Below are 25,748 nucleotides of genomic sequence, written 5' to 3' on the forward strand. Positions count from 1 at the left end.
TCTCTTAGCTGACGATTGTGTTAGTTTTTTCTGTTTCGAAAAATCTCCCTCTTTCTTTGCTTGTTAAATATTGCTTTGATAATTACATCTAATGATATGCAGCTGTTTAACTTTCTGATGATTGTATCTGACGTATGATCTATGTTCAGGTGATTCATTTCTGAGCCAGAGTGATGAGAAAGAGATGTATTTCTTCTCCCCTAGGCATCCAACAAGCACAAGTGCCAAAAGGGTCCAGAGTGATGAGAAAGAGATGTATTTCTTCTCCCCTAGGCATCCAACAAGCACAAGTGCCAAAAGGGTAAACCGAACTGCTGGCTGTGGAGTTTGGTATGGGAGTGCAGGTGACACAACGATTATGATTGGAACTGAAGTTATTGGCTACAAAACACAACTTTGGTATGGGAGTGCAGGTGACACAACGATTATGATTGGAACTGAAGTTATTGGCTACAAAACACAACTGACTTTTAAGACTCGTGGGAAGGAGAAGAAGAAGACTAATGGTGATTGGATTATGCACGAATTTCACTTGCACTCTTCTTCAGATGATACAGTGTTCGATGACATGGTATTGTGCAGAATCTACATGAAGAAAGGGAAGAAGAGTTCTCAAACGAACGAAGAAGTAGATAATATTCCTGTTCCTGCAGGTGAGCAAGAGGCAGTAGCTAAAGGTCACAGAGTGATGAAGAGGAAAAGTGCTGATCACCGTGAGATGGGAACCTATGGATTAGTGTACACCAAGTCATCTGAACAAAATACATCGTCAGTATCTAAGTTTCCTCCATTGCTGTCCTGTCAAGAATCAAACGTGCAGTCAGATATGAGTTGGATTGATGTTGCTGTTTTTTATGGAAAATTAAATGTAGAGGAGGAAGAAGAGGGACGAAGGATGGTGAAGAGAAGGCGGGTCAAGGAAAATGGTTCTATGGTAGCTGATTATAATGAAAAAGGGACCTCTGGGCTTGCAAATACGGAATCACCGTCTTTATCATTGTTGGAGGACAAGCATGCTTTAGTATCTTATGGAGATATGGAAGATTTCTCTTCGTTGACAACGGATGGGCCTTCTTGTGCTGTTAATTTTGGTGATAATGAGATGTCAGAAGCAGAAAGAACTTTGGAGCAATGGCTATCAGAGGAACCAGAACTACATCAATGCTTAATTACTGTTAATAATGAAAGAGAGAACTGTGACGAGGTGAACAATGTTGAGTCAACCATGAGTCCGTCATCATCCATTGGTGGTCTTCAAGCCGACCTACATTTGATCAATGAATTGTGTATGGCTCCACCAACGGACGACTACCCTCTGACAGAGTTTATGGAAAGCCATATGTATTTTGATGTCTCTGACTTCCGACCTCTGCTATCACCTACTGATGACGGTGAATCATCTGCATTGCTAGGGTCTCAGAAAGAAGCAGATATTCCGCAAACTGGACCTGAACAACAAGAAGGCTTGATTACTAATATTCCACAAACTGTTGATTCCACTGATGATGGTAACTCATCATCTCCTTTGTTAGAGTCTAATGAAGAACCTCAAGGCTTGGGCTTATTGACTTCAGATATGACTTCTAACATTGCTTCTGTACAAGCAGAGGAACGACTACAAGGCTTGATGATTGATATTCCACGACCTGTCAATTTGACTGAATGTTTGGATATTCAACGCGACAGCGTGGCTTGTAGAGGTGAACTGCCTTATCCTCCAATGCTCAGCGATCATGAATTGACGATCCTTGTAACTGAGGCTTTTCCATACATGGAAGAGTGTCTAGAAGTTGATGATTTATTTCTTTGATGTTCTTCTATGTAACTATTTTAAATTTTAATAAAATTATTCCATTTATTTATTCTGTCTCTTGTAAGTGAAGAAAGAATTTTGTTCTGTAGTATCTTGGCGTAATTGAGAATAAGCTTGTTCCAGAACTATATATCATGATTAGAGAATGTGATAAAATAACATGTTAATTATAACCAAATGTCAGCAAGATGACAAAAAGATGTTTTGATTCAGCTCTGCGTTTATGCAAAAGATTGAGTGTGGCACTGTGACGTGTTCTTGTTTGTTAAATTAGAGTTTAGATTGCTGTACCTGTACCATGGTGGTCGACGTTGAGGTTCTGATAATTGTAACTTCAGGTCCAAATAGCTGGGTAACTAGAGAGTACTGCAATTCTCGATCTTAGTTCAATATTGCAGTATCATGACTTTAGGCAATATGCTGAAATCAGAGATTGACTTGCGAACTCAGTGTATTATTTATTTTGGGGTTCAATAAAGCTAAATATTTTAATCATTATTTCAAAAGGGTTGTTCTCTATTGTCATTGTGTTTTTTATTCCTGAAGTTTACAGTACAAGCTAAAATAGTTATATATATGAGCTTAGCTGCATCCGCGAATCTTTTATCCAATACTAAGACATGCACATCAGGTTTCTGACAATAGATCCTGAATTTTCGTTGTTGACATAAAAAAAAAATCTGAGTTAATAGATTAGAAATCCTGACATCCCCCTACCCTGAAAAGCACAAAAACAAGTGACAATCAAACAGGAAGAGACTAATTTTTAAGTGTGTCGCTTTAAGAAAACCCTGCTTACTGGACTGGACTATTGTAGTGAGTACTGATATATGGCCGCGACAGTTTCTTGCTGTGGATATCAACCACAATGGCTCTGTTTTACACCCGACTTTTCTGAGTGTAATAACATTTATTCAGTTGATTTCTTGTTTTAGTTTCGCTACAGTATTGGTGTTCATAGAATCATATTCATAGAGATCCTACTAGAGTTTATGATAGTTGTAGGCGTCCACATTACGCTAGTTTTCATATTCGTAGCAAATTACAACTGACAGATGAGTGTTTTCTTGATTTTCATAGAAAAGATAGTGTTTTCTCGACTTTCATAGGAAAACACGTACAGAACGGTGACACTCTAATTGCTCAAGTCTCTCAAGTATCATCTTTTAGGCCTCTTGTCAAATATTATGTTATCAGATTCTTAATGGAGTTTAGGAGTTGCCGCATGATACTACCACCTTATCGTTCATATCAAATATTATTTGAGTAAATTATTTCATCTTTAGAAGCCAACTTCTTCATATACTTTCTCCTTAATTAGGCCTACTAATATACTAGTTGTATACCAAACCCAATTTTCCCAACTAGGGGGCTATATCACACTCATTAATCATTATGGGTGTAGATTTGATTGAGCTCAGCCACCACCTCATTCAGTCCTCTCCCTCCCTTTCCTCATTCAAACCTCTCCAAGCCTCCCTCTTGCGCCGCAATGCCTCCACGTCCGTCTTCAACTCCATCATCCTCCTCCTCTCCTCTTCAAACCTCCATTCTCTCTCCCTCTCCCTCTACTCTCTCATGCTCTCCTCCTCCATCGCCGTCCCCGACCGCTTCACCTTCCCTCCCCTCCTCAAATCCTGCTCCCAACTCTGCAATTTCCCCCTCGGCCTCTCTCTCCACCGTCACGCTTCACATCTCAACCTCGATTCCGACCTGTTCATCACTAACTCACTCATCTCCTTCTACTCAAAATGTGGCCATTTGGACGCTGCCCAACTCCTGTTCGATCAAATGCCTCAGAGGATGAGAAATGTTGTCTCTTGGACAGCTATCATCGGTGCCCACGCCCATAATGGAAAACCTGGGATGTCGCTGTCCCTTTTTCGGAGAATGGTGGACGTTGGGATTAGACCCAACAGACCCACTTTCTTGAATGTGATGGGTTGTGTCTCGGAGGCTAGGGAGGCCGATGAATTGAGGGAAATGGTGAGAAGGGAGAGGCTCGATGACGATGTTTGTGTTAAGAATGCGATGATAGGGATGTATTCTAGGTGTGGGAGGGTGGGGTTTGCGAGGAGGGTCTTTGATGGGATGGTGGAGAAGGATTTGGTGTCATGGAGTTCGATGATTGAGGGGTATGGGAGGGCCGATTTGTATTTTGAAGCGTTGGAGGTTTTTAAGGAGATGAGGGTTAGCGGGATCGTTATCGACTATGTGGCTTTACTTGGTTTGATCAGGGCTTGTGCAAATTCGACTCTGGGGGCACTTAGGCAGGCTCAGTTCATTCATGGGGTTGTGGTTAGGAGCTTTCTTGAGAAGAACATTATGGTGGGTACGGCTCTTGTTGATCTCTATGTGAAGAGAGGGAGGCTGAGGACTGCTCGAAGATTGTTTGATAGGATGAAGGACAGGAACTTGATTTCATGGAGCACAATGATCTCAGGTTATGGAATGCATGGATTTGGAAAGGATGCTCTTGAGCTCTTTGATCAAATGAAAAGTCTAATAAGACCCGATCACATTGTATTTGTTGCTGTTCTTTCAGCCTGTAGCCATTCGGGCTTGATCAATGAAGGGTGGGAATGCTTTAATTCAATGGAGAAAGAGTTTGGAATAGTTCCTAGAGCAGAGCATTATGCTTGTATGGTCGATCTCTTGGGGAGAGGAGGAAAGCTTATAGAAGCTCGTAATTTTATAGAAAGAATGCCGATACAACCAGACTCGAGTGTTTGGGGTGCATTGCTTGGAGCTTGTAGAATGCATCCAGATGTAGAGATTGCAGAATTAGCAGCAAGATCTCTTTTTGAGCTTGATGCCAAGAACTCGGGACGCTACATTCTCTTGTCGAATGTTTACACGTCTTTGGGCAAGATTGAAGAGGCCAATAGAATTCGATCATTGATGAAAAGGAAAGGAGTAAAGAAAACATCTGGTTTCAGTGTTGTAGAGGTGGAAAACAAGGTCTACAAGTTCTTAGTTGGGGATGAGTCGAATCCTCAATCTGATGTGATTTATAAAGAGCTTGAGATGTTAACGGCTAGGATTAAAGCAGCAGGGTATGTGCCAAATACTAACTTTGCGTTGCATGATGTGGAAGAGGAGGCGAAGGAGAGCTCATTATATGTTCACAGTGAGAAGCTTGCAATTGTGTTTGGGCTTATGAACTCTGAACCTGAGAGTGAGATTAGGATTCATAAGAATCTGAGGGTTTGTGGAGATTGCCACACTGCTACCAAGTTCATCTCTAAAGTCACGGGGAGGGAAATAGTGGTAAGAGACTCTTACAGGTTTCACCATTTCAGTGATGGTGAGTGTTCTTGTGGGGATTATTGGTGATTACTGATTGCTATGAGAAAAGCTTATCAGGTTAAATTGGCATTATTGGTGACCCTGCCCATTTTCAGCAGCATTACTGAGCTCTGAGTTAAAAATAAGAGGGGCGTCTCCCAGCATAAGTCCTGCTGGTAATCCTAATTAATGGGCCGTGATCTCTCCATCTCGGTGCTACAAAATAAAATCATAACATTTAATCCTCATCGAAACTTCACAGGTTTGTGCAATTATAGGGTGCTTTGACACTAAGAACGTAGGATTGGAAATTCTTTTCCTACCTGAGATATTTTGCACAACGATCTGAGTTGAGTTTTACCTCTGATAGATTGCACACTACTTCTGCCCTTGCTCATGGAGAACTGTAAAATTTGATTGTTTAGGAAAGAAGGCAGATTGCGTTATGAGCACGGTTGGGCTTAATCTTACTGTTGCTGCGCTCATCACTTGAATTGTGAAATTCATTTTATGACTGGTATGGATCCTTAAAATAATTTTTTTATTAACTAGATTATTTGGTGAATGTGATCTATCCAAACTGTTTATAATGATCTTCCTTAGTTTATCATGGTCATTGTCGTATTACTCTTAACACCCAACTTGTTCATATGAAACACCACTGCATACATGTGATGAATCCAGCGGACCTTTTCATAGGTCTGACAATGTGATTTCTCCTTTATCATTTATGAATTTTCACAGGTTTTGGTTGCCGTCAATGGTTGAAAATATTATATCCACTGTTCATGTGGTTTTCATCTTACGCTTCCGTTACACTCTCGGAGAACGAGCCTCGATTAATTTATGAACCACAATGGAGACTGATCCAAGCTTAATTTATGGACCAATTTCTGATTCTGTCAACCGAACTGAGACGCGGCTCGAGTTAATCTTTGTGATCATTGTCATGTTTTCAAAATCCATTTAAAAAAAAATGGACTCTTTTCGAACCAATATTATGAAACTTCCATTAGATTAGAAGGGAACAGTTCCCCGAAGTACACTTACTCAGATTCTTGAGTGCTGCCTTCAATAATACGTAGGAATAAAAAGTCTCCGGAATTAGAAACTCAAAATAATAAAATACTAGGCCATAAGGGGCAACTATAACAGGTTTGCCACACACTTCAGCTAAACAAATTGATCAAGGAAGGAAATGGCCAAATGGGACAATATAATAGTAATGATAATGATAATGATAATAATTTTAGGGGCATTTTGGTCCTCCTTCCTTGGTCTTCCAGTTGTTGTAGCAGGGGCAGACTCCCTTGTTGCCGTAGAAACCAGGAGGAACACAGAGGCACTTTGCGCAGCACTTGTTGCAGAAGAAGAGGCAGGGCTTCTTGTATTGCGTCCTTGAGCACCTCCTGTTGCACTGACCTTGGCATTCTGTGCACCGAAAACATTTATCAAATCATCGGTCAGGTTGAGCTCTAATCATTTTAGCTTGTCACAAATTTATACCCATAAAGTTACTGTTGAGGGATTCAAGTGCGCATGAGATGAAAAACTTACGGTAGCTTTTGAGACTCCCTGGTCCGTATCCACTTCCAGCCTGAAAAAGGAAAAAAAAAAAGGTTGCACATATTTACCAAACACAGCATAGTTAGTTTCATAAATTATGAAGTAACTAGCCAATTAATTACTGTACTGAAAAGGGAAAAGAAATTATTACCCTGTCCAAATGGTACTCTCCTCCAGCAGTTACTGGGGGTGTTGCCTACAACAACAAAAGAAAGGGGAGATCAAAGTTAATAATTAAGAAAATGGGAGTAGGGTTGAGTTGCTAAAAAGAAAAAAAAAAAATCCCCCTCCTCACCAATGAGGACTCGGCCATCATAATGACAAAGAGAGCAATTGCTAGAAGAACAAGGAGCTTAACCATTGCCATTTTCTTAAGAGGGAGTAAACAAAGAGAGGGAGGAGGAGGAGAAAGGGGATTGAAGTGAGAGCAGAGCTCGGGAAACGGTGCGCTTTAAATAGAATTATGATGGGCAGGCTACAGAGCTCATGAAGGAAAGAATAATGGCATTATTAAATGTCTCGTCCATGAGGAGCCCTTGTCCTCTGCATGTATCCACAGCATTTGCCCTCCCTAATTAGGGATAAGATATTCTTTTATTAAAACTTGTTGCTAAATTTGAATTTTTAAGAAAGGACTGACAAGGCCACTGTATATTGTCGTCCAACTTTAGTAATATCAATCAGATCTTTAGTATACGTATTAACTCTAAATTTTGGGGGAGTTTGGGTAGACAATGGCTTCGCATATAGCATTATAGCTATTGTGCATATAAATTTACTGTAAAGTTTCCGATTCAGTTGCGACGTGTTAGAAAAATGAAAGCCCCTTAATATTGAGCACCCAACATTCTTTTTAAATCTCAAAGTCTCATTACAGTAATCAAGATTAAAGGTATCACATATCTTTGTACATTTTGTTGTGGGGTGTGATGAGTTTGAGGTGAGTACTTAACATGAATTTAGGATGAATTGCTTAGGCCAGTCCAAACGGCCCGGTCCGGCTCGAAAAATCGGGGTCCGGACCCGGTTGGCCCAGAGGCCCAGGCCTGAGCTGAGGGCCTGAGCGGGGCGGACACCGGGTCAGCCCGGTTTTTTATTTTTATTTTTATTTTTTTTTAATTTTTTATTTTCAAGAATACATAGCAAAAATTAACTAAATTTTGATAAAAAACAATCATATTATTAATCACTTGTAATTATATAATTTACAAATATAAAAAATTATAGAAATTAAAATAATAAAAATAACTTCTTTATTAATAATCAATTAATCATATAAAAATCATAATTTAACAATTAACTAAAAATCTCTACAAATAAAAATGACTAGGCCATCCCGGTCATTTTCATTTTTTTCTTTTTTTGGTAAATTATTGCTAAAAATTAGATTTATCTTATTATATTTATATAAGTATGTATTAGTATATATTTAAAAATTATTATATAATTATATATTATATATACATATATTATATGTAAATATATTGTATATACTTATAAGTTATAACTTGAGAGAGAGAGAGAGAGAGAGAGAACAGTTATACACTTTACTTATATAATATACTTTAGTTTTATATATACTAGATGCAATATATTTATATATAATTATACTTATGTACTTATATATACTTATATAACTGTAATTCTATAATATATGAATATAAGTATACTTATAACTACATTATATATATTTATATTATATTTATATTGTTATATCTTAGTATCTATACCAAGCTAAGTGTGTGTGCGTGTGTGTATATATATACAGCTATATATTATATATACATATATTATATGGAAATATATAGTATATACATAATATACTTATAAGTTATAACTTGAGAGAGAGAGAGAATCACATAAATATATATTATATATGTATTTATTACATACTTATATGACACATATATATACACACATTATAGGACTCATAGATTCATACGATAGTAATCCTCGAGTACACTACACGCCAAATTAAGAGATATAAATTATATATAGATAATATCCACTACGCTCTCACCAGCAGTACTATATATATATATATCCCTAACCCTATTATGAGATACAGCTGGGTATTACTTGGTACCAAGGATCCTTGGTATGCCGTGTTGACACATCTTGTCGCATTACCACATCAACGCCCTTGAAGATGGAGCCTCGACAACTTCAAGGGTTGTGATGTATCAGACCAACGATGTGTCCACATCACTACAAGGGATCCCTGCCACAGTATGACCATCCATGTCCCTACATTATATAGAAATAACTATATATACATAGGCCTATTAAGTCTAGTCTACTAGTAATACCCTAGCCGTATATCACTACTACCTGATATACATCACGAAGTACCATACTATCTAACCTATCACCCGACTCGAATCACGCTCGATACTCTCAGGTCCCGCAACGCCCTCAGTAAATCAGAAGCCTTAAGAGGTTCTACAGATGGTGGTGAACTGAGAAGTATCCTATCAACCAGAGGTTCTTCTCACCTCAGACGACTCCATAGGAAGGTCGTCGATGGTACTTCCCACCAAGATGTGCTCCACATCGACGTACCCCCGAACGGAGTCCTTCGGCCGACAGCTACTCACCCCATATCTCCTCTCCTCTCTCTCGATCTCCCTCTATCATATAGTAGCAGTCACCACTAACACTCTAGCCTCTCACTGATCACCCCTTATAACTACGACGTCGGGCAGCTACATAGGGCCGGGCCATGTGCGGAATGCGACAGCCCTAGCTCAATGGAGAGAGTAGAGAAATTATTGCATTTTTTTCACGTGCTGGAGCAGTGCAGGTATGCTATCTACTCTCTCTCCGAATACGGGTGTTGAAATTGAAGGCGTTCCTGCATCTTTTTCTTGGATTAATTGCATATAGAGCCCCTGTACTATCACCCAATTATGAATAGACCTCATGTAATTATATTGGTGAGGATAAATCCCCAATCATAGTGGTGTCACGTGGCCCCACTTTGGTTAAGAAAGACCAAAAATCCCTCTTAAGTTTGGGGGTTTCTCAAATAAATTCCCTTGACTTTTAAAATATCACAAAAACCCTCTTAACTTTTGGTGAATATTTTCGTGATACCTCTTCAATTTTTGATGTTTTTTAAATAAAAATGTGAACCATAATTTCACTAGCAAACTATCTCCTTGCATAATTTTATATCCTTCCAAATTGCACTTAACACCGTTACGATCATCTTTTTTTTTTGTTAAAGATGTTGAAAGTCGAAGGGGGCTTTCTGAGAACTCCAAAACTTAAAGAAGTGTTTTGCGTAGTTTGAAAGTTAAAGGGAGTTATCCGAGAAATGCCCAAATTCAAGGGGCTTTTCTAAAAATTTTCCAATAAGAAACTCATATTTCAATTCAAGTTCATACCGTTGGAACTCGTTACTAATGACACATATGGAGGAAGATGAATTTGATTGTGTTACTAATAATATAATTATGTACTTTTTTAAAAAAATAGAAAAACTCTCGAGGGGCAATAGTAACAATTTTAAATTATATAGTGACACAAGGGGTCTATCCGATAAACTAGAACTACATGGAGTCTATCTGCAATTCAGCGATGATAGTAAGGGGGTCTACTTGCAATTAACTCTTTTTTTTTTTGTGGGCGTATTTAGCTTGATGTCAGCAGTGGCAGTTTGGAGATTGAAGTCGACAAGCTCATTGTTTTTGGGTAGTTAGAAGTGGACCCAAAGTGAAGTGGGCTTAATAAGCGCAGATTAAGGGACCGAATTGCATGTGCTAGGCCTGCGGCATTCATGTGAGGGAATAGAGTGCACTAATTATAACCCCACCCACATATCGCATGGCGGGCCCCAGGCCCATGTTCTTTCTTCATTTGTCAATCAATACCCCACCTCTAAATTTGTATCTCCTGGTCTCCAGCAAAGACCATTAGCGTCAAATTATGGTAATCTGATTGCAGCATAAGTAAATAATAATCAAGGAATTATAATTAGTGCCACTGCTTCAAAGATGGTGTCAATTTATCAATAGGTGTTATCCCGCAGAAGTTTGTGGTTGATTTTATGACTACACTAAGCGTATCAGGTCTTCATGACCTCTATCATAACCGTAGAAGTTTTGATATAGCACGAGAAACTTTAAAGTGGTATCAGATTCATTAGCAATCCGGTTAAAAAGAATTAAAAAGGACTTTGTGATTGAGATTGGAAATGAAGAGACTTCTCAATTTAACGAGATCTATTATGCATATAAAACTATAATCTTCAACGCTAATTGAAGTGCCGGACTTTTATTGCTTTGGAAGAGACCTCATGAACTACAGTATCCTACGCAGTTGAATCACAAAGTTCGTGCATAAGATACTCTGGGTTTTTGCTAGTGAGTTTAGATTTAGATTTGGATCAAAGCCGCGGTGGGATTTGATTCCCACTCCATAAAAGATTGACTAACGCATGATTACGGTTGATTCGATCTAAAATGATTTTGAGACGGTGGAGAATGAGTAAGGATGTGATTTGTTTATTTTCTGATTCATTTATCATGATCATCATTAGTTGTTAGCATCATATTCATCGATGGGAAGGTGTCGGTGTTATCCCACGTGAAATCGACAATGGGCGAGTTATAAGGAGGTGGAGGACGTTGTTTTCAGCACCGAATTATAAGAAAGTGGGAAGCGAGTGAGAAAAAGAGAGGTACAGCTCTTTGTACATTTCCAACATTGCATATGCAATTTGTAGGCTTCCTTGAAAGCCCCCTCACATGTATGTAGGTCATCAAGAATATACTCATGTTCTAGGATCAACAATCATATGCCCCCTTATCCTGTGACTTTTTTGAGTTATGATGAGTTCTATGGTTGCTTTGTCCATTTTAATAAAGACTCGCATTGCTTTTCCAAAGAGAAAAATATCAAATGGTTTCGAAGCTATAGCATTAAATGTGTACCAAACAGGTGTCAACGGTTGGATCATTGGGTTTTAGGATTTGTACACAAATCTAATGATTAAGATCCATTTGATGCATATTGAATGCTATGGACTGTTCTTACTAGGTGCTTTCTTTTTTTTCCCAAGAGGGTAGAGATCATCTACATCCTTGATTGTAGAGAATCTCTATAATTCACTAATCAAAACTTTTCAATTGATGGACCCCGTCAATGATATTGATTATGTAATTAAAATAAAAATAATTTTAGTTTTCGAGTTTTTTCCACTCCCTTTTGAATAATTATAGGAAACTGACTAACAGGAGAGTTGTTAGGTTCAAGTAACGTCATAGTCTTTTTCAAATTTATAATAATAATAATAATAATAATAATAATAATAATAATAATATTATTATTATTATTATTATTATTATTAAGTTTTCGAGTTTTTTCCACTCCCTTTTGAATAATTATAGGAAACTGACTAACAGGAGAGTTGTTAGGTTCAAGTAACGTCATAGTCTTTTTCAAATTTATAATAATAATAATAATAATAATAATAATAATAATAATAATATTATTATTATTATTATTATTATTATTATTATTATTATTATTATTATGATGCTGGATTTGAGAATTTATAACCATTGGAACCAAAGAAAACCACTCTGTCAAATACGTTATAAAAGAAAATTTCTTTTCTTTTGTTTAAAATTAGATGGTTGCTGTCCATCTTAATTTGGGATTCCATTTTGTAAAATTTGTTTGTGGCCACATTTGCTCTTGCACAAGTATTCAAGCGTATCAGGTCTTCATGACCTCTATCATAACCGTAGAAGTTTTGATATAGCACGAGAAACTTTAAAGTGGTATCAGATTCATTAGCAATCCGGTTAAAAAGAATTAAAAAGGACTTTGTGATTGAGATTGGAAATGAAGAGACTTCTCAATTTAACGAGATCTATTATGCATATAAAACTATAATCTTCAACGCTAATTGAAGTGCCGGACTTTTATTGCTTTGGAAGAGACCTCATGAACTACAGTATCCTACGCAGTTGAATCACAAAGTTCGTGCATAAGATACTCTGGGTTTTTGCTAGTGAGTTTAGATTTAGATTTGGATCAAAGCCGCGGTGGGATTTGATTCCCACTCCATAAAAGATTGACTAACGCATGATTACGGTTGATTCGATCTAAAATGATTTTGAGACGGTGGAGAATGAGTAAGGATGTGATTTGTTTATTTTCTGATTCATTTATCATGATCATCATTAGTTGTTAGCATCATATTCATCGATGGGAAGGTGTCGGTGTTATCCCACGTGAAATCGACAATGGGCGAGTTATAAGGAGGTGGAGGACGTTGTTTTCAGCACCGAATTATAAGAAAGTGGGAAGCGAGTGAGAAAAAGAGAGGTACAGCTCTTTGTACATTTCCAACATTGCATATGCAATTTGTAGGCTTCCTTGAAAGCCCCCTCACATGTATGTAGGTCATCAAGAATATACTCATGTTCTAGGATCAACAATCATATGCCCCCTTATCCTGTGACTTTTTTGAGTTATGATGAGTTCTATGGTTGCTTTGTCCATTTTAATAAAGACTCGCATTGCTTTTCCAAAGAGAAAAATATCAAATGGTTTCGAAGCTATAGCATTAAATGTGTACCAAACAGGTGTCAACGGTTGGATCATTGGGTTTTAGGATTTGTACACAAATCTAATGATTAAGATCCATTTGATGCATATTGAATGCTATGGACTGTTCTTACTAGGTGCTTTCTTTTTTTTCCCAAGAGGGTAGAGATCATCTACATCCTTGATTGTAGAGAATCTCTATAATTCACTAATCAAAACTTTTCAATTGATGGACCCCGTCAATGATATTGATTATGTAATTAAAATAAAAATAATTTTAGTTTTCGAGTTTTTTCCACTCCCTTTTGAATAATTATAGGAAACTGACTAACAGGAGAGTTGTTAGGTTCAAGTAACGTCATAGTCTTTTTCAAATTTATAATAATAATAATAATAATAATAATAATAATAATAATAATATTATTATTATTATTATTATTATTATTATTATTATTATTATTATTATGATGCTGGATTTGAGAATTTATAACCATTGGAACCAAAGAAAACCACTCTGTCAAATACGTTATAAAAGAAAATTTCTTTTCTTTTGTTTAAAATTAGATGGTTGCTGTCCATCTTAATTTGGGATTCCATTTTGTAAAATTTGTTTGTGGCCACATTTGCTCTTGCACAAGTATTCTCTCATTTGGGCCTATGTCACTGTTAACCTGCGACGTGAGTTCACACGCATGGGCTAGGGTTGTAAAGTGTCAGCCCAAATTACGCATTTTAACGCTTTGCCATTTAATTATTTGCCTGGGCTTATTGGGCCACAATCGTTTCGTAGACCAATGGTTATTTGCTCATGGCTCTGGAGGTCGCTTGTTTTGGATCATGGTCAGGACTTGTTGGGCTCTTATGTTTCGTTATCCATCTGTTGCAGCTTTGCCGTTGATCTTGTGACTCTTGTATCTCGTATACTAGTTATCCAAAACAATAAAGCATACTAGGTTTTTTTTCCGCCTCACAAAACTTTTGAAATTCTAAGAAATTACTGGCAACTTATAATAATCATATCATATCATATCATACTCTCTTTAAAAGTACGAGTTTGAAAAATCTTTTTTAGACAAATATACCTCTTTATAGTTTGAACTACTTATCTATAATCAAATTCTAATTTTCAATGGTCAATATTACCCTTCACTATTTTGAATATTTTATTTATATCTTAATCTATCATAATCATAATCATATCTTATCTTAATCCTATCTGAACCATGATTAGCTTAACAATTTAAAAAAACTAATATTAATAAAATATATAAAACATAAAAATGATATTAGTTTGTTAAGATAAAGAAATTACAAGTAGATAACATATTATAATACATGAAGTATTGCAAAAAAACCATAAAAAGTTTTAAAGTTGCAGAAAAGACCCTAAAAAGTTCAAAATTATAAAAATCATCCCAATGTCTCAAAACTTAAAATAAAAACATGAAATTAAAAAATTAACATCAGTTTGCAAAGAATTTAAAATTTACAGTTAACACCTCAATGTCTCAAAAATTATAGAAACACCCTCAAAAGTTTAAATTACAGATAAGCACATTAAAATTCTAAAATTTTAAAACTTACAAACAACACAGATGAATTCAAGAGATTACCATGATACACCTAAAATTTTTGATATTTAAATTTAAATTTTTTAATTAACACCCTCAATATCTCAAAAATTATAGAAACACCTTCAAAAGTTCAAATTATAAAAAGCCACCCTAAAATTCTAAAATTTGTAAATAAAATAAGATGAATTCAAGATATTACCCTTAGACACCTAAAAAATTAAAATTTGCCGAAATTAACCTCAAAATTTTTTAAAAACTCCTTCAAAATTTAAAAATTGTAAAAAAACTCTAAATTTTCAAAATTTTTAACTAGCACACATCAAATTCGTCGATTGGTAGACCGCTAAATTTAAATATTTTTCAAAATTAATCTATAGTTTTAATAATTGCAAAAGACACCCTCAAAATTTTAGAGTTACAAGAAATATACTAACATTTAAAAAATTACCACCAACACATGAAACATAGAATTTACAACTACCAAACTTAAAAGTAAATTTTTTTAAAAACTCTTTCAAAATTTTAAAAATTACAAATCACACCCTCAAAGTTCAAAACCACAAAAATGGGCTAAAATTTTAAAACTTGGCAAAGAAAAGTGTAATTGTTTGGTATTTTTCATATATATATATATAACCACAAAAATGGGCTAAAATTTTAAAACTTGGCAAAGAAAAGTGTAATTGTTTGGTATTATATATATATATATATATATATATATTAAAATTTCTAATTTAGGGATTTACTATCCATTTTCAGCATCTAAGAATAGTCTAAGTTGATACTGGTAAACAAAAACAATAAGAATTGATTAAAAACATCCGGTTAATGGATAAAATTTTTAAAAATATTATAGATTAAAAATTATCGGCACTATATAAATTAAAGTAATTTCATATAATTTTAGTAATAAGTTGGGGTAGCCAAAATACATTCGTAACATTAATTGATAGATGTTTAAATCCATAGAAATGATAAAACACTATAATATTATACCTTAGCATTAATTGATTTTAATTTAGAAACTTTAATCTTTGACGTTAATAATATTTATAGGGTAAAAGAATACAAGGAATTACATATGGAGAAACTATTAGAATATTTAGAGATAACTTTAAAAGAATTGAGTTATTTCCATTGCAAATGGGAAAGTGATGGAAATAAATCTAAAATTCAGAAAACGTCAATGAATCACTTGAATTGGCATTAACATAAGACATATCTATTAATGAAGCACTGAATGAGTTACATTAAAAAATAATTTAATAACTTTATCCTAATCAAAGAAAAAATCTCCATGGAAGACATAAGAAAAATTAGTAAGTATTCATAAATTCCATACTGTGTTCTTCAAATTAAATATTAATATTATAATCTAAGAGAAATTGGTAATGAATAATGCAGGTATTTAGTTTAGATCTTTATGGAAAATGACAGGGATAGAGCAAAGGTAATATTATTGAAATAACAGAAATTCTTATTGGATGCACATCAGAAGAATTCATTTTAGAGGAAAATAAAGAGATAGCTTCTAATTTATTTAAGTAATAAATTAGGAACACAAAGAATTTTATATATATGAAATTAATATTTATTCTCATTGAAATAGAAAAAAATCAAAGTCTATATTTTGAGCAGTTTGTGTTGAACATCATAAGTACATTTGACTTCTTTGTAAAGTTAAATGAGATGATAAAAAATTAACGAGCCTAGGAAAGATAATAGCATAAAAAATACAAAATTAGCCTGATGTCACAATTGATGTAGATGATGAAGACAATACTCTAGAATTGTCCGAGAAATGATAAATGATAAACCTGAAGAAGGATTGATCTTAACTCAATAAAAAATAAAATAGAAGAAATAAAAACAATATTTTATGAATATTTTATAGAATAGTTTAATTATTTTGAGTGAAATTAGGAATCTTTAGAAGGGAGTTTCATGAATTTTTTTCAGTACTTTTATATTCTTATGTGGATGTTTTTATCATATAAAAGTATACTAGAGTTAGCATTAATCTTTAATTTATATTTTTTTATGAAGTCTATCAATGATTAGGAATAAACTTCATATTCTCTTTTGCATCGTTTTAACATACTTTAAATCAATCATTTTGCCATATTGGTTTTAAATATTCACCTTCCTTGTATAACACTATTTTAATATTTTTCACTTTGCAATGCTATACTTTCTCAAATAAAGCTTAGTTTTATATCGGTCAAAAATAATATGAAAATTTAAATTATTTTTAAATTATATTTGTTTTTTATCAATTCAAATATCAACATGAAAATTTAAATTGGGTGTATCCCATTTAAACAAACATAAAAAAAATAATTAGGATGTAAGAGTTTAAAGAAAAAAATGAGCAAAAACTGCCAAAAATACTTAATCATGATATTAAATCACGTGCATTGCACGTGTGTAAAAACTAGTACTTTAAAAACACAGGAGATGGCATTCAATAATATACTCATTTTTCGTAAAGTTTTATAATTTGTATTATTGTTGAGGAGAATTGTGTTGGTGTTTGCAATTAGATATTGTTGATAATCAAGTGGATTAGTGTGGTCGTATAGGAGCAAATATTATATATATATATATATATATATATATGTAGTTATAGTAATGAAAAAAATATTTTAAAAATTTAAGTTTATTCAAATATTTTTTGATTCAAAAAGCGAAGATCATTGTTTGATTTACTGCAAACTTGTAAATTTTTTTTCTTCTAAGAATTTTTAATTGATCACTACCACCAACACCCAATAGGAACTTAATTAAAGTATGAAAGTAAAACACCCAATAGGAACTTAATTAAAGTATGAAAGTAAATTTTGATCAAATTTGGTCCCTTATTCAACATGGCAACAATCTCAACAAGTAATAATTAGTTAGTCAAGGGGTTTCTTTTGAAAACATTGAATATTGAAGTTTGTGACAACCCCAAGCAAAATCATCATAATAGTAATTATTTAACGATAAAATTATCTAGAAGATAAAAGTTTTATAAACTCCAGCCTTATAACAAATAATTCTAGACATGACATGTAAATGAAACATGAAAATGCACACGTGCAACCACACCAGTCTCTTAAAAAGTCCGAATGTCTCGGAAGAAAGTACACATGAAGGAACATCTGTTGGATTATTTAACGATCTAGACATGAAAAGTTGAACTAGAAATTCAGATTAAAGTTACCGTTCACCGTCGAAAACAATGGAATTCTTCTCCTCTCTCCTCTCGTAGCTAACGATGGGAATTTGGTCTCTTTTCTGCGTACGGTTGAGAGGAGGGACTCCCACCCTTAAATAGATATTTGTGATTAACCCTACCCATCATTGTTTAATCACAACCGTGGGATTACACTCTGACCGATCCTATCCTTTAGATATTCAAGATAACCACCCAACTTGATAAACATGAAACTGTCTAACCAGACCATGTGTTAGTATCCTAATCCTAACTTGAATCGATGACAACTTTAAATCAAATCAAAAAACGAGTAAGTTGGGCCACACGGGTTCGTTGGATTAATCGAACCCAACAATTTCCCATTTGGCACAACATACCTTATTTTACTTTTAAACAACATTTAAATTTTCGAAAACTTTGAAAGTCTGGTGCGCACCCATTTATGTTAGAAAACAACATGTTGCCATGATTCTAATTAGGATAGTTTCCGAAACTTTTTCCTTAAAATAAAAGTACCACTAATTGTTGATCGTGAAAACACTATATGCTCTAATAGGACACAAGGTCACTCTATGGTCCCACCGCTAGTACCACTAATGTTCTAAAGACATTTTCCTTATGGTGGTTTTAGTAGAGTGTAATAGAGCCGTACATCACTTATGGTCAAATCCGATGTACGCCCTTAAATGTCCTCTGCAACATACACAAACGTGTATGCCGTTCTAAAACTTTTACCGGCATCCTCCATGTGAAAACCATCACCTTTAGTCCAGAACGAAAGCCTCAAATATGATGCTTAATCACATTCAGCTTCTGTACAAATTTAAGAGTCTCTTTACTTTAACATTTATGACTCTTTGGACCACTATCTTTAATTCGAGTCTTTATGATTAACATGAAACTCCTTACTATATATATATATATATATATACACACACACACACACACACACACACACACACACAAAGCAACAATGACCAATAACACAATGCTTGATAATATCAAACTGCTTACAAAATCAGCACAATAATTTCTTTATGAGCTCAAAGCAATCCAGAATATAGTACTTGAAAATAGAATAAAACTACTACGACAACTAAATCTCACTGATCATATAGAATCGAAAGACTCTAAAACACCCATACTGGAGACATGTTCCTTGAAAAGCTCTGGAGAAATTCCCTTGGTCAAGGGATCAACAATCATCAACTGAGTCGGCAGATGAGGAACCTTAATCAATCCTTATTCGACCTTATCAAGGACTAACAAGTACTTCACACCGATGTGCTTATTCCTCTTGGAAAAGTTCTTGTTCTTTACAAATTGTACAACTGCCTGATTGTCACAATACAACTTTACTAGTCTCTGAATGGAAGCCACCACTTTTAGTTCACTGATGAAATTCTTGAGCCAAGATGCGTGCAATGTTGCTTAAAAAACAACAACATACTCTGCCTCCATAGTGGATGTCGTCACTAAGGACTGCTTAGCACTTTTCTAGGAAACTGCTCCTCCAGCAAGCAGAAATATATAACCTGATGTTGATTTCCTGCTATCAGCACATCCTACAAAATCTGAATCTGAATAACCGACGACTTCTAGATTTTTAGACCTTCTGTAGACCAACATGAAATCCTTATCTGAATAACCGACGACTTCTAGATTTTTAGACCTTCTGTAGACCAACATGAAATCCTTGGTCCTCTGCAAATACCGCAAAATTTTCTTTACATCTTTCTAATGAGCTACACCAGGATTTTCCTGAAACCTGCCTAATATTCTCACGATATAACTGATGTCTGGCCTGATGCATGACACCACATACATTAGACTGCCAACTGCAGAGACATACTCCTCAGAGTTCACGAGCCTACACCCAATTTCATTTCGCGGGCATTGAGATTTGTTGAACATATCTCTTTTGACAACTAGAGCTTCACCTGGTGCACAAAACTTCATGCCATATCGCTGAAGGACTTTCTCAATATAAGCCCTTTGAGATAAGCCTAACAAGCCTTTAGCCCGATCTCTATGGATCTTGATGCCCAAAACATAATGAGCATCTCCGAGGTCTTTCATATCGAAATTCCTCGAAAGAAAATCCTTAGTCTCATGTAGGAGATGAATATCGCTGCTAGCAAGCAATATATCATCTATATACAATACTAGACTGAGGAATCAGCTCCCACTGATTTTGAGGTATATGCAGCGATCGACAGGATTCTCTCGGAAGCCATTTGATGTTATCACTTGATGAAATTTTAAGTACCACTGTCTGGAATCCTGTTTGAGATCATATATTGACTTCTTCAATCTGCAGACCAGATCTTCCTTAATTGCAAACCCTTTAGGCTGCACTATAAAGATTTCCTCATTCAGATCTCCATTCAAGAATGTCGTCTTGACATCCATCTGATGGAGCTCAAGATCAAAATGGGCGACGAGAGCAAGAACTATCCTGAGAGAATCTTTCTTAGATACTGGAGAAAAAGTATCGACATAGTCAATCCCTTCTCTCTGCTTGAAACCCTTGTCCACTAACCTGGCATTGAATCTCTCAATGTTTCCTTCAGAATCCCTTTTGGCCTTGAAGACCCATTTGCATTCCATCACTCTAGCTTTGTTCGGCAAAGGTACCAACTCCCAACCAGAGTTCTTTTCAATTGACTGAAGCTTTTCTTCCATAGCCTTCAGCCAATCAGATGCATGAATGCTATCTCTAGCTTCTGGGTATGATCAGGGATCATCAGATTCTGGATCAATGTATCCACTTTCCTGAAGATAGACCTCATAGTCATCAAGTATGACAGATCTTCTGACTCTAGAGGATCTTCTAACAGGTTATGGCTCTTCCGCAGGTACAAAGGTTTCTTGAACTGGAGGAGGAGGTGGAATGCTATCTGGAAGAGTAGGGAATCTAGAGATGACATCTAATAGCGGAAGCGACTGCTCATCTTCTAAAACTTCCTCAAAACTCAGACCACGGTGTTCTGAAGAAGCATTAGGATCTTCCAGAAACTCAGCATGCTGTGTCTCGAAGAACTGGTTAGACCGAGAAGAACAATAGAACATGTAGCCCTTAGATCTTGCAGGATAGCCGATAAAGTAACACGACACTATTCGTGGTTCTAATTTCTTAATGTCTGGATTATAAGGCCGCGCCTCTGCTAGACATCCCCAAACACGCAGATGACCAAGACTAGGATTCCTGTCAGTCCAAAGCTTGAACAGGATCTCAGATATTGCCCTACAAGGGAGACGATTTATGACATATACAACTGTCTTTAATGCTTCACCTCAAAAACTTTCAAGCAAATCTGAATGACTCATCATGCTGCGAACATCATCTTGATAAGTACGATTTCTTCTTTCAGCTACTCCATTTTGCTGCGGAGAATCTGGGAGAGTATACTGAGGAACAATGAGTTGTGACCTCAAGTACTCAATGAAGGGATCATGATTTGTGCCGTCCTGATCGCTTTTACCATAGAATCCCCACCTCGATCAGAACGCACAGATTTAATCTTTCTTTCTAACTGTTTTCCAACTTCAGCTTGAAAGATCTTGAAAACATCCGGTGCCTCATATTTGTGGCGAAGAAGAAAAATATAGGCATAGCGTGAAAAATCATCTATGAAGGAGATGAAGTATCGCTGACCACCATGAGAGGGAGTGGGAAAAGGTCCACAAATATATGTATGAATGAGGTTAAGGAGACCTTCACTCCTGGAGGCTTCAAAATTTCTCAATTTAGTCATCTTTCCCTTGATACAGTCAACACATGTACCAAAATTAGAGAAATATAACTGTTCAAGAACACCAGACTTTACTAAGGATTCCAATCGCTTTCTTGAAGCATGTCCCAATCTCTGATGCCAAAGTATGGAAGAATTGCTATTAAGCCTAGGACGCTTTGTACCAGAAGAAGATGAATTCATAGACATACAGAGAGGGGAAGGAAAAGATGCATCCGGACTTAATCTATAAAGACCGTCAATTAAGAAACCATGTCCGATAACATCCAAACTTTTTCTGATAGAAACAGAATTATTCTCGAAAAAAAAGCTATAACTAGATCCAGAAAGTCTAGAAACTGAAATAAGATTCCTTCTCAAAGAAGGTACATAGAAAGTGTCTGATAAAACTAAGGAAACTTCAGAATCCAAGTGCAGACTGAAAGTCCCAACGAGCTCCACCTCCAAAGGCTACGAGTTTCTGAAAAACAGCTGCTCATTTGCCCTTGCTTTCCGACTGTGTATTATTCCCAGTAATGAAGTTGAAATGTGCACAGAGGCACCAGAATCAATCCACCAAGAATTTGAGGGAACATCAACTAAATTTGTTTCACAACAAACATGAACTAAATCCCTACATCGCTTTTTCTTCAGCCACTGCTTATACTTTAGACAGTCTCTCTTCATATGACCAGGTTTCTTGCAGAAGAAACATTCAACCTTTTCTCTTGCTGAAGAAGTGCTAGAAAAAGTTGAAAGATTGCTAAAAGACTTCTTCCCCTTATTGTGCCCTTGATTCTTGAAGGATTTCTTTCCTGTCTTATTTGGTCCAAGCTTGCCATGTGTCAGATTTGCCATCTCAGTTTTTCCTGTTTTCAGCTGCTCTTCCTCAGCAACACATACAACAATAAGCTCATTCAAGTCTCATTTCCTGTCTTGAGAACTGTAGTTCACCTTAAAAGTGTCAAATTTACTTGGTAGAGAAACGGCTGCAAAATGAACCATCAGATCATCCTCTAACTGAAGTCCCAACTCCCTAAGACGAATGATCAACTGAGAGACATTCAAAATATGCTGACGAACATCACCACTTCCATCATATTTCAAATTAATGAGTTCGACTAGATAATTGTACTGTCTCGCTCTAACGAATCTCTCAAACTGCTTCTTGATGGTCTCAAGCAACTCTTTAGCAGTTTTGCAAGCCAGAATCCCTCCACGAATAGTCTGGTCCACCGATGCTCTAATGATCAGCATTGCAAGCTTGTTGGCTTTGACCCACTTAGTATGAGATTTCTTTTCAGATAGACTTGATGACTCATCATGCTCTTCTGGCTTATCTTCAGTGAGAACATAGTTGTAGTCAAGACACCCAAGTACTATTTCAACTTGTATCTTCCAGATGCCATAGTTGGAACCGGTGAGAGGCTCAATCCCAGTCAGATGCTTCTGGATAAACTGTCCGTCCATCTGCATTAAGCCATGGACGTATAAATCAAACGAGACCTTTAATTTTATTAACTTTAATATTTTCACATCCAATTTAGGGTTAGAATGGATGGGTCAGAGTGTTTTACGTATGCAACCTTCCACTCCGCGGGACAGACGGGTGCATCATCTCATCACACCTTTGGGCAAGTGATTTGACATGCTATTTGCCCCCAAATGTAATAAATAATCAACTACAAGACTAGCCTACACAGCGTCAGTTTGATTTGAACACTTCCTAACCTTTGGACAATAAGGTTATTCTCCTTTCACTGATATGTTTTAACTATCCTGCACCACTTATCCTTGTAGGGGATTTCCTAGACACTTTTGGGCAAGACTAGTAGTCCACCCAAAGATAAGTGCAACCTTCCAGTCCAAATAAGACTAAACTCAACATTATAAAATTAGGGTATTATAAGTTGGTCACCTTTGGGCAAGATACTAATCTACTCTACCATAATTTCTAAGTGACTGTTTTACTGATCTTCCTTAACCCCATAGGTTGATCTAATACTATAATCCATTTTATCATGAACCCAAATATTTACCCTACCTAAATTAAGGATATAATCAGGGTAAATCAATTATCTTTATGTGCATAAAATAATTTTTTTATGAATTGTTTAAATTCCTATATTAAAACTTTATGAAATGAAAATAAAAACTATATAGTTGAAAAGTACACAGAATAATCTTTCCAACGACTATTTATGGGCTCAAATCAGACTTAAAACGGATCTGTAGCGACCAAAACAAAATGAAAGGTTAAAATTGTAATTGGTCGGGTCTGAAAATTAATGGGTCTGACCCATTTCATAATGGGTTGAGTCAGAATTTTAATGGATCCAATCCATTACTGTAGCGGGTCGGGTTCATTACATATTGGATCGAGTCTGGCTTAATGGGTTATAGGGTTATATAACTCAAATAATAAATGATAGTTAATTATACTAATTAATCTAATTATTTACTAATTTAATTAATTAATTAATTAAAACTCTAACCCTAATCCCACTTCCTAGCGCATATTACCGCTTGCCATCATCAAGCCCTACCCTCCACTGCCGGTCCATGGCCGCCGCGGCTGCAACCCGCTACGTCGGCTGCAAACCCCGCAGCCGGCCACATCCTTGATGTCGGCCGCACCCCTGCCGCGCGCTGTTTCTTCCGCGAGGAGTAGCCATGGCCACGAGGAGCAACAATGACCATGGCCGCATGGGTTCTGTTGAGTTATTTTATGCAAGACAACAAACTTTATATGAGATCTGTTGAGATCTACTGCTTTTATCACTCCGTTACTCAAATATAATACAAAATAATTAATAATTTCTTCATGAAAGAAGCATCAGGTAGCATGGATTCGGCGGGCATACAAGACAGCGAGCATCAGGTAGTCATGGCCATGATATTTTTTTAAGTTCCGTGACCATTGAAGACAGCAAAAAGGAGACCAATTTTTTTTAATCCGAAAATAAAAACTTTAATTCTAGATCAAAATTCATGCACAAACTGAGCTATAATACCACTGTTGGATTATTTAACGACCTAGACATGAAAAGTTGAACTAAAAATTTAGATTAAAGTTACCGTTCACCGTCGAAAACAATGGAAGTCTTCTCCTTCTCCTTTCATAGCCAACGATGGGAATTTGGTCTCTTTTCTGCGTACGGTTGAGAGGAAGGACTCCCACCCTTAAATAGATATTTGTGGTTAACCCTACCCATCATGGTTTAATCACAACCGTGAGATTACACTCCGATTGATCCTATCTTTTAGATATTCAAGATAACTACCAAACTTGATAAACATGAAACTGTCTAACCAGACCATGTGGTTAGCATCCTAATCCTAACTTGAATCGATGATAACTTTAAATCAAATCAAAAAACGAGTAGATTGGGCCACACAGATTCGTAGGATTAATCGAACCCAACAACATCAACTTCAAGGAGAAAATTACAGGCAATCATCATCTTGCAATTCATTTCCCTAGCACTATGTATCATATTCAAAGAAATCTTCTTACAAAGTCTAATTCAGTGTAAATGATTTTGAAGCAGAGCTGATAAATAAGTAAAAAGAATCGAGAATGATTATTGCAAGTTGAACATTTAATTATATTGGTGGATTCTAAGAATTAGGGAGGGCCTACCTTAAGAACCATGGACACGGACATAGGAAAGAGGTAGGACACAGACAAATAGCAAACGTGATAATTTCAGACATCATGAGCTGATGACATTATGACAGCAAGATACCAGAACACGCATCACAATAAGTAGAATGTTCAGATATAAATGCCTATTTACATATGTCCGTGCATTTAAACTTTCACTTTTTGTGGTAAATATCATCTAATTTTACAAATTATGTTTCTTTTTGTTAACCAACGTAAGCTATCTTCAAAAAGACAATTCCTTGTTTCCACTGAAAATACAAGAATAGTGCTTTCAGCATCTAGGGTAGAAGAACCTCTTTGATAGAAACTTCTCATGTCACCTAACATTTAAACCTCTTAACTT

At 35.8% G+C, this 25,748-nt stretch overlaps 4 protein-coding genes across 4 annotated transcripts; 2 read left to right on the forward strand and 2 right to left on the reverse strand.

Annotated features, from left to right (window-relative positions):
* On the forward strand, positions 251-1,862 carry LOC109820617. Its single transcript, XM_020386791.1, has 2 exons — positions 251-344; positions 414-1,862. The coding sequence occupies exons 1-2, from the start codon at positions 254-256 to the stop codon at positions 1,808-1,810; spliced, it is 1,488 nt and encodes a 495-aa protein (XP_020242380.1). The 5' UTR covers positions 251-253; the 3' UTR covers positions 1,811-1,862.
* On the forward strand, positions 2,972-5,648 carry LOC109822900 (pentatricopeptide repeat-containing protein At3g26782, mitochondrial-like). The gene has a single exon (XM_020389165.1). The coding sequence runs from the start codon at positions 3,209-3,211 to the stop codon at positions 5,147-5,149; it is 1,941 nt and encodes a 646-aa protein (XP_020244754.1). The 5' UTR covers positions 2,972-3,208; the 3' UTR covers positions 5,150-5,648.
* On the reverse strand, positions 6,100-7,109 carry LOC109822577 (gibberellin-regulated protein 6-like). Its single transcript, XM_020388792.1, has 4 exons — positions 6,963-7,109; positions 6,819-6,863; positions 6,659-6,698; positions 6,100-6,532 (listed from the first exon to the last, which is right to left on the reverse strand). The coding sequence occupies exons 1-4, from the start codon at positions 7,032-7,034 to the stop codon at positions 6,351-6,353; spliced, it is 339 nt and encodes a 112-aa protein (XP_020244381.1). The 5' UTR covers positions 7,035-7,109; the 3' UTR covers positions 6,100-6,350.
* On the reverse strand, positions 22,660-23,205 carry LOC109821543. Its single transcript, XM_020387724.1, has one exon. The coding sequence runs from the start codon at positions 23,203-23,205 to the stop codon at positions 22,660-22,662; it is 546 nt and encodes a 181-aa protein (XP_020243313.1).

Source organism: Asparagus officinalis, chromosome 8 (assembly GCF_001876935.1).
Source record: "Asparagus officinalis chromosome 8, Aspof.V1, whole genome shotgun sequence".
Classification (NCBI taxonomy): Eukaryota; Viridiplantae; Streptophyta; class Magnoliopsida; order Asparagales; family Asparagaceae; genus Asparagus; species Asparagus officinalis.

Coding starts and splice junctions, on each gene's coding strand:
- LOC109820617 (XM_020386791.1), top strand. CDS start 254: ATGTATTTCTTCTCCCCTAGGCATCCAACAAGCACAAGTGCCAAAAGG. Junction 345..413: donor AGTTTGGTATGGGAGTGCAG/GTGACACAACGA, acceptor ATGGGAGTGCAG/GTGACACAACGATTATGATT.
- LOC109822900 (XM_020389165.1), top strand. CDS start 3,209: ATGGGTGTAGATTTGATTGAGCTCAGCCACCACCTCATTCAGTCCTCT.
- LOC109822577 (XM_020388792.1), bottom strand. CDS start 7,034: ATGGCAATGGTTAAGCTCCTTGTTCTTCTAGCAATTGCTCTCTTTGTC. Junction 6,864..6,962: donor TGATGGCCGAGTCCTCATTG/GTGAGGAGGGGG, acceptor TTGTTGTTGTAG/GCAACACCCCCAGTAACTGC. Junction 6,533..6,658: donor AGGGAGTCTCAAAAGCTACC/GTAAGTTTTTCA, acceptor TTCGGTGCACAG/AATGCCAAGGTCAGTGCAAC.
- LOC109821543 (XM_020387724.1), bottom strand. CDS start 23,205: ATGGACGGACAGTTTATCCAGAAGCATCTGACTGGGATTGAGCCTCTC.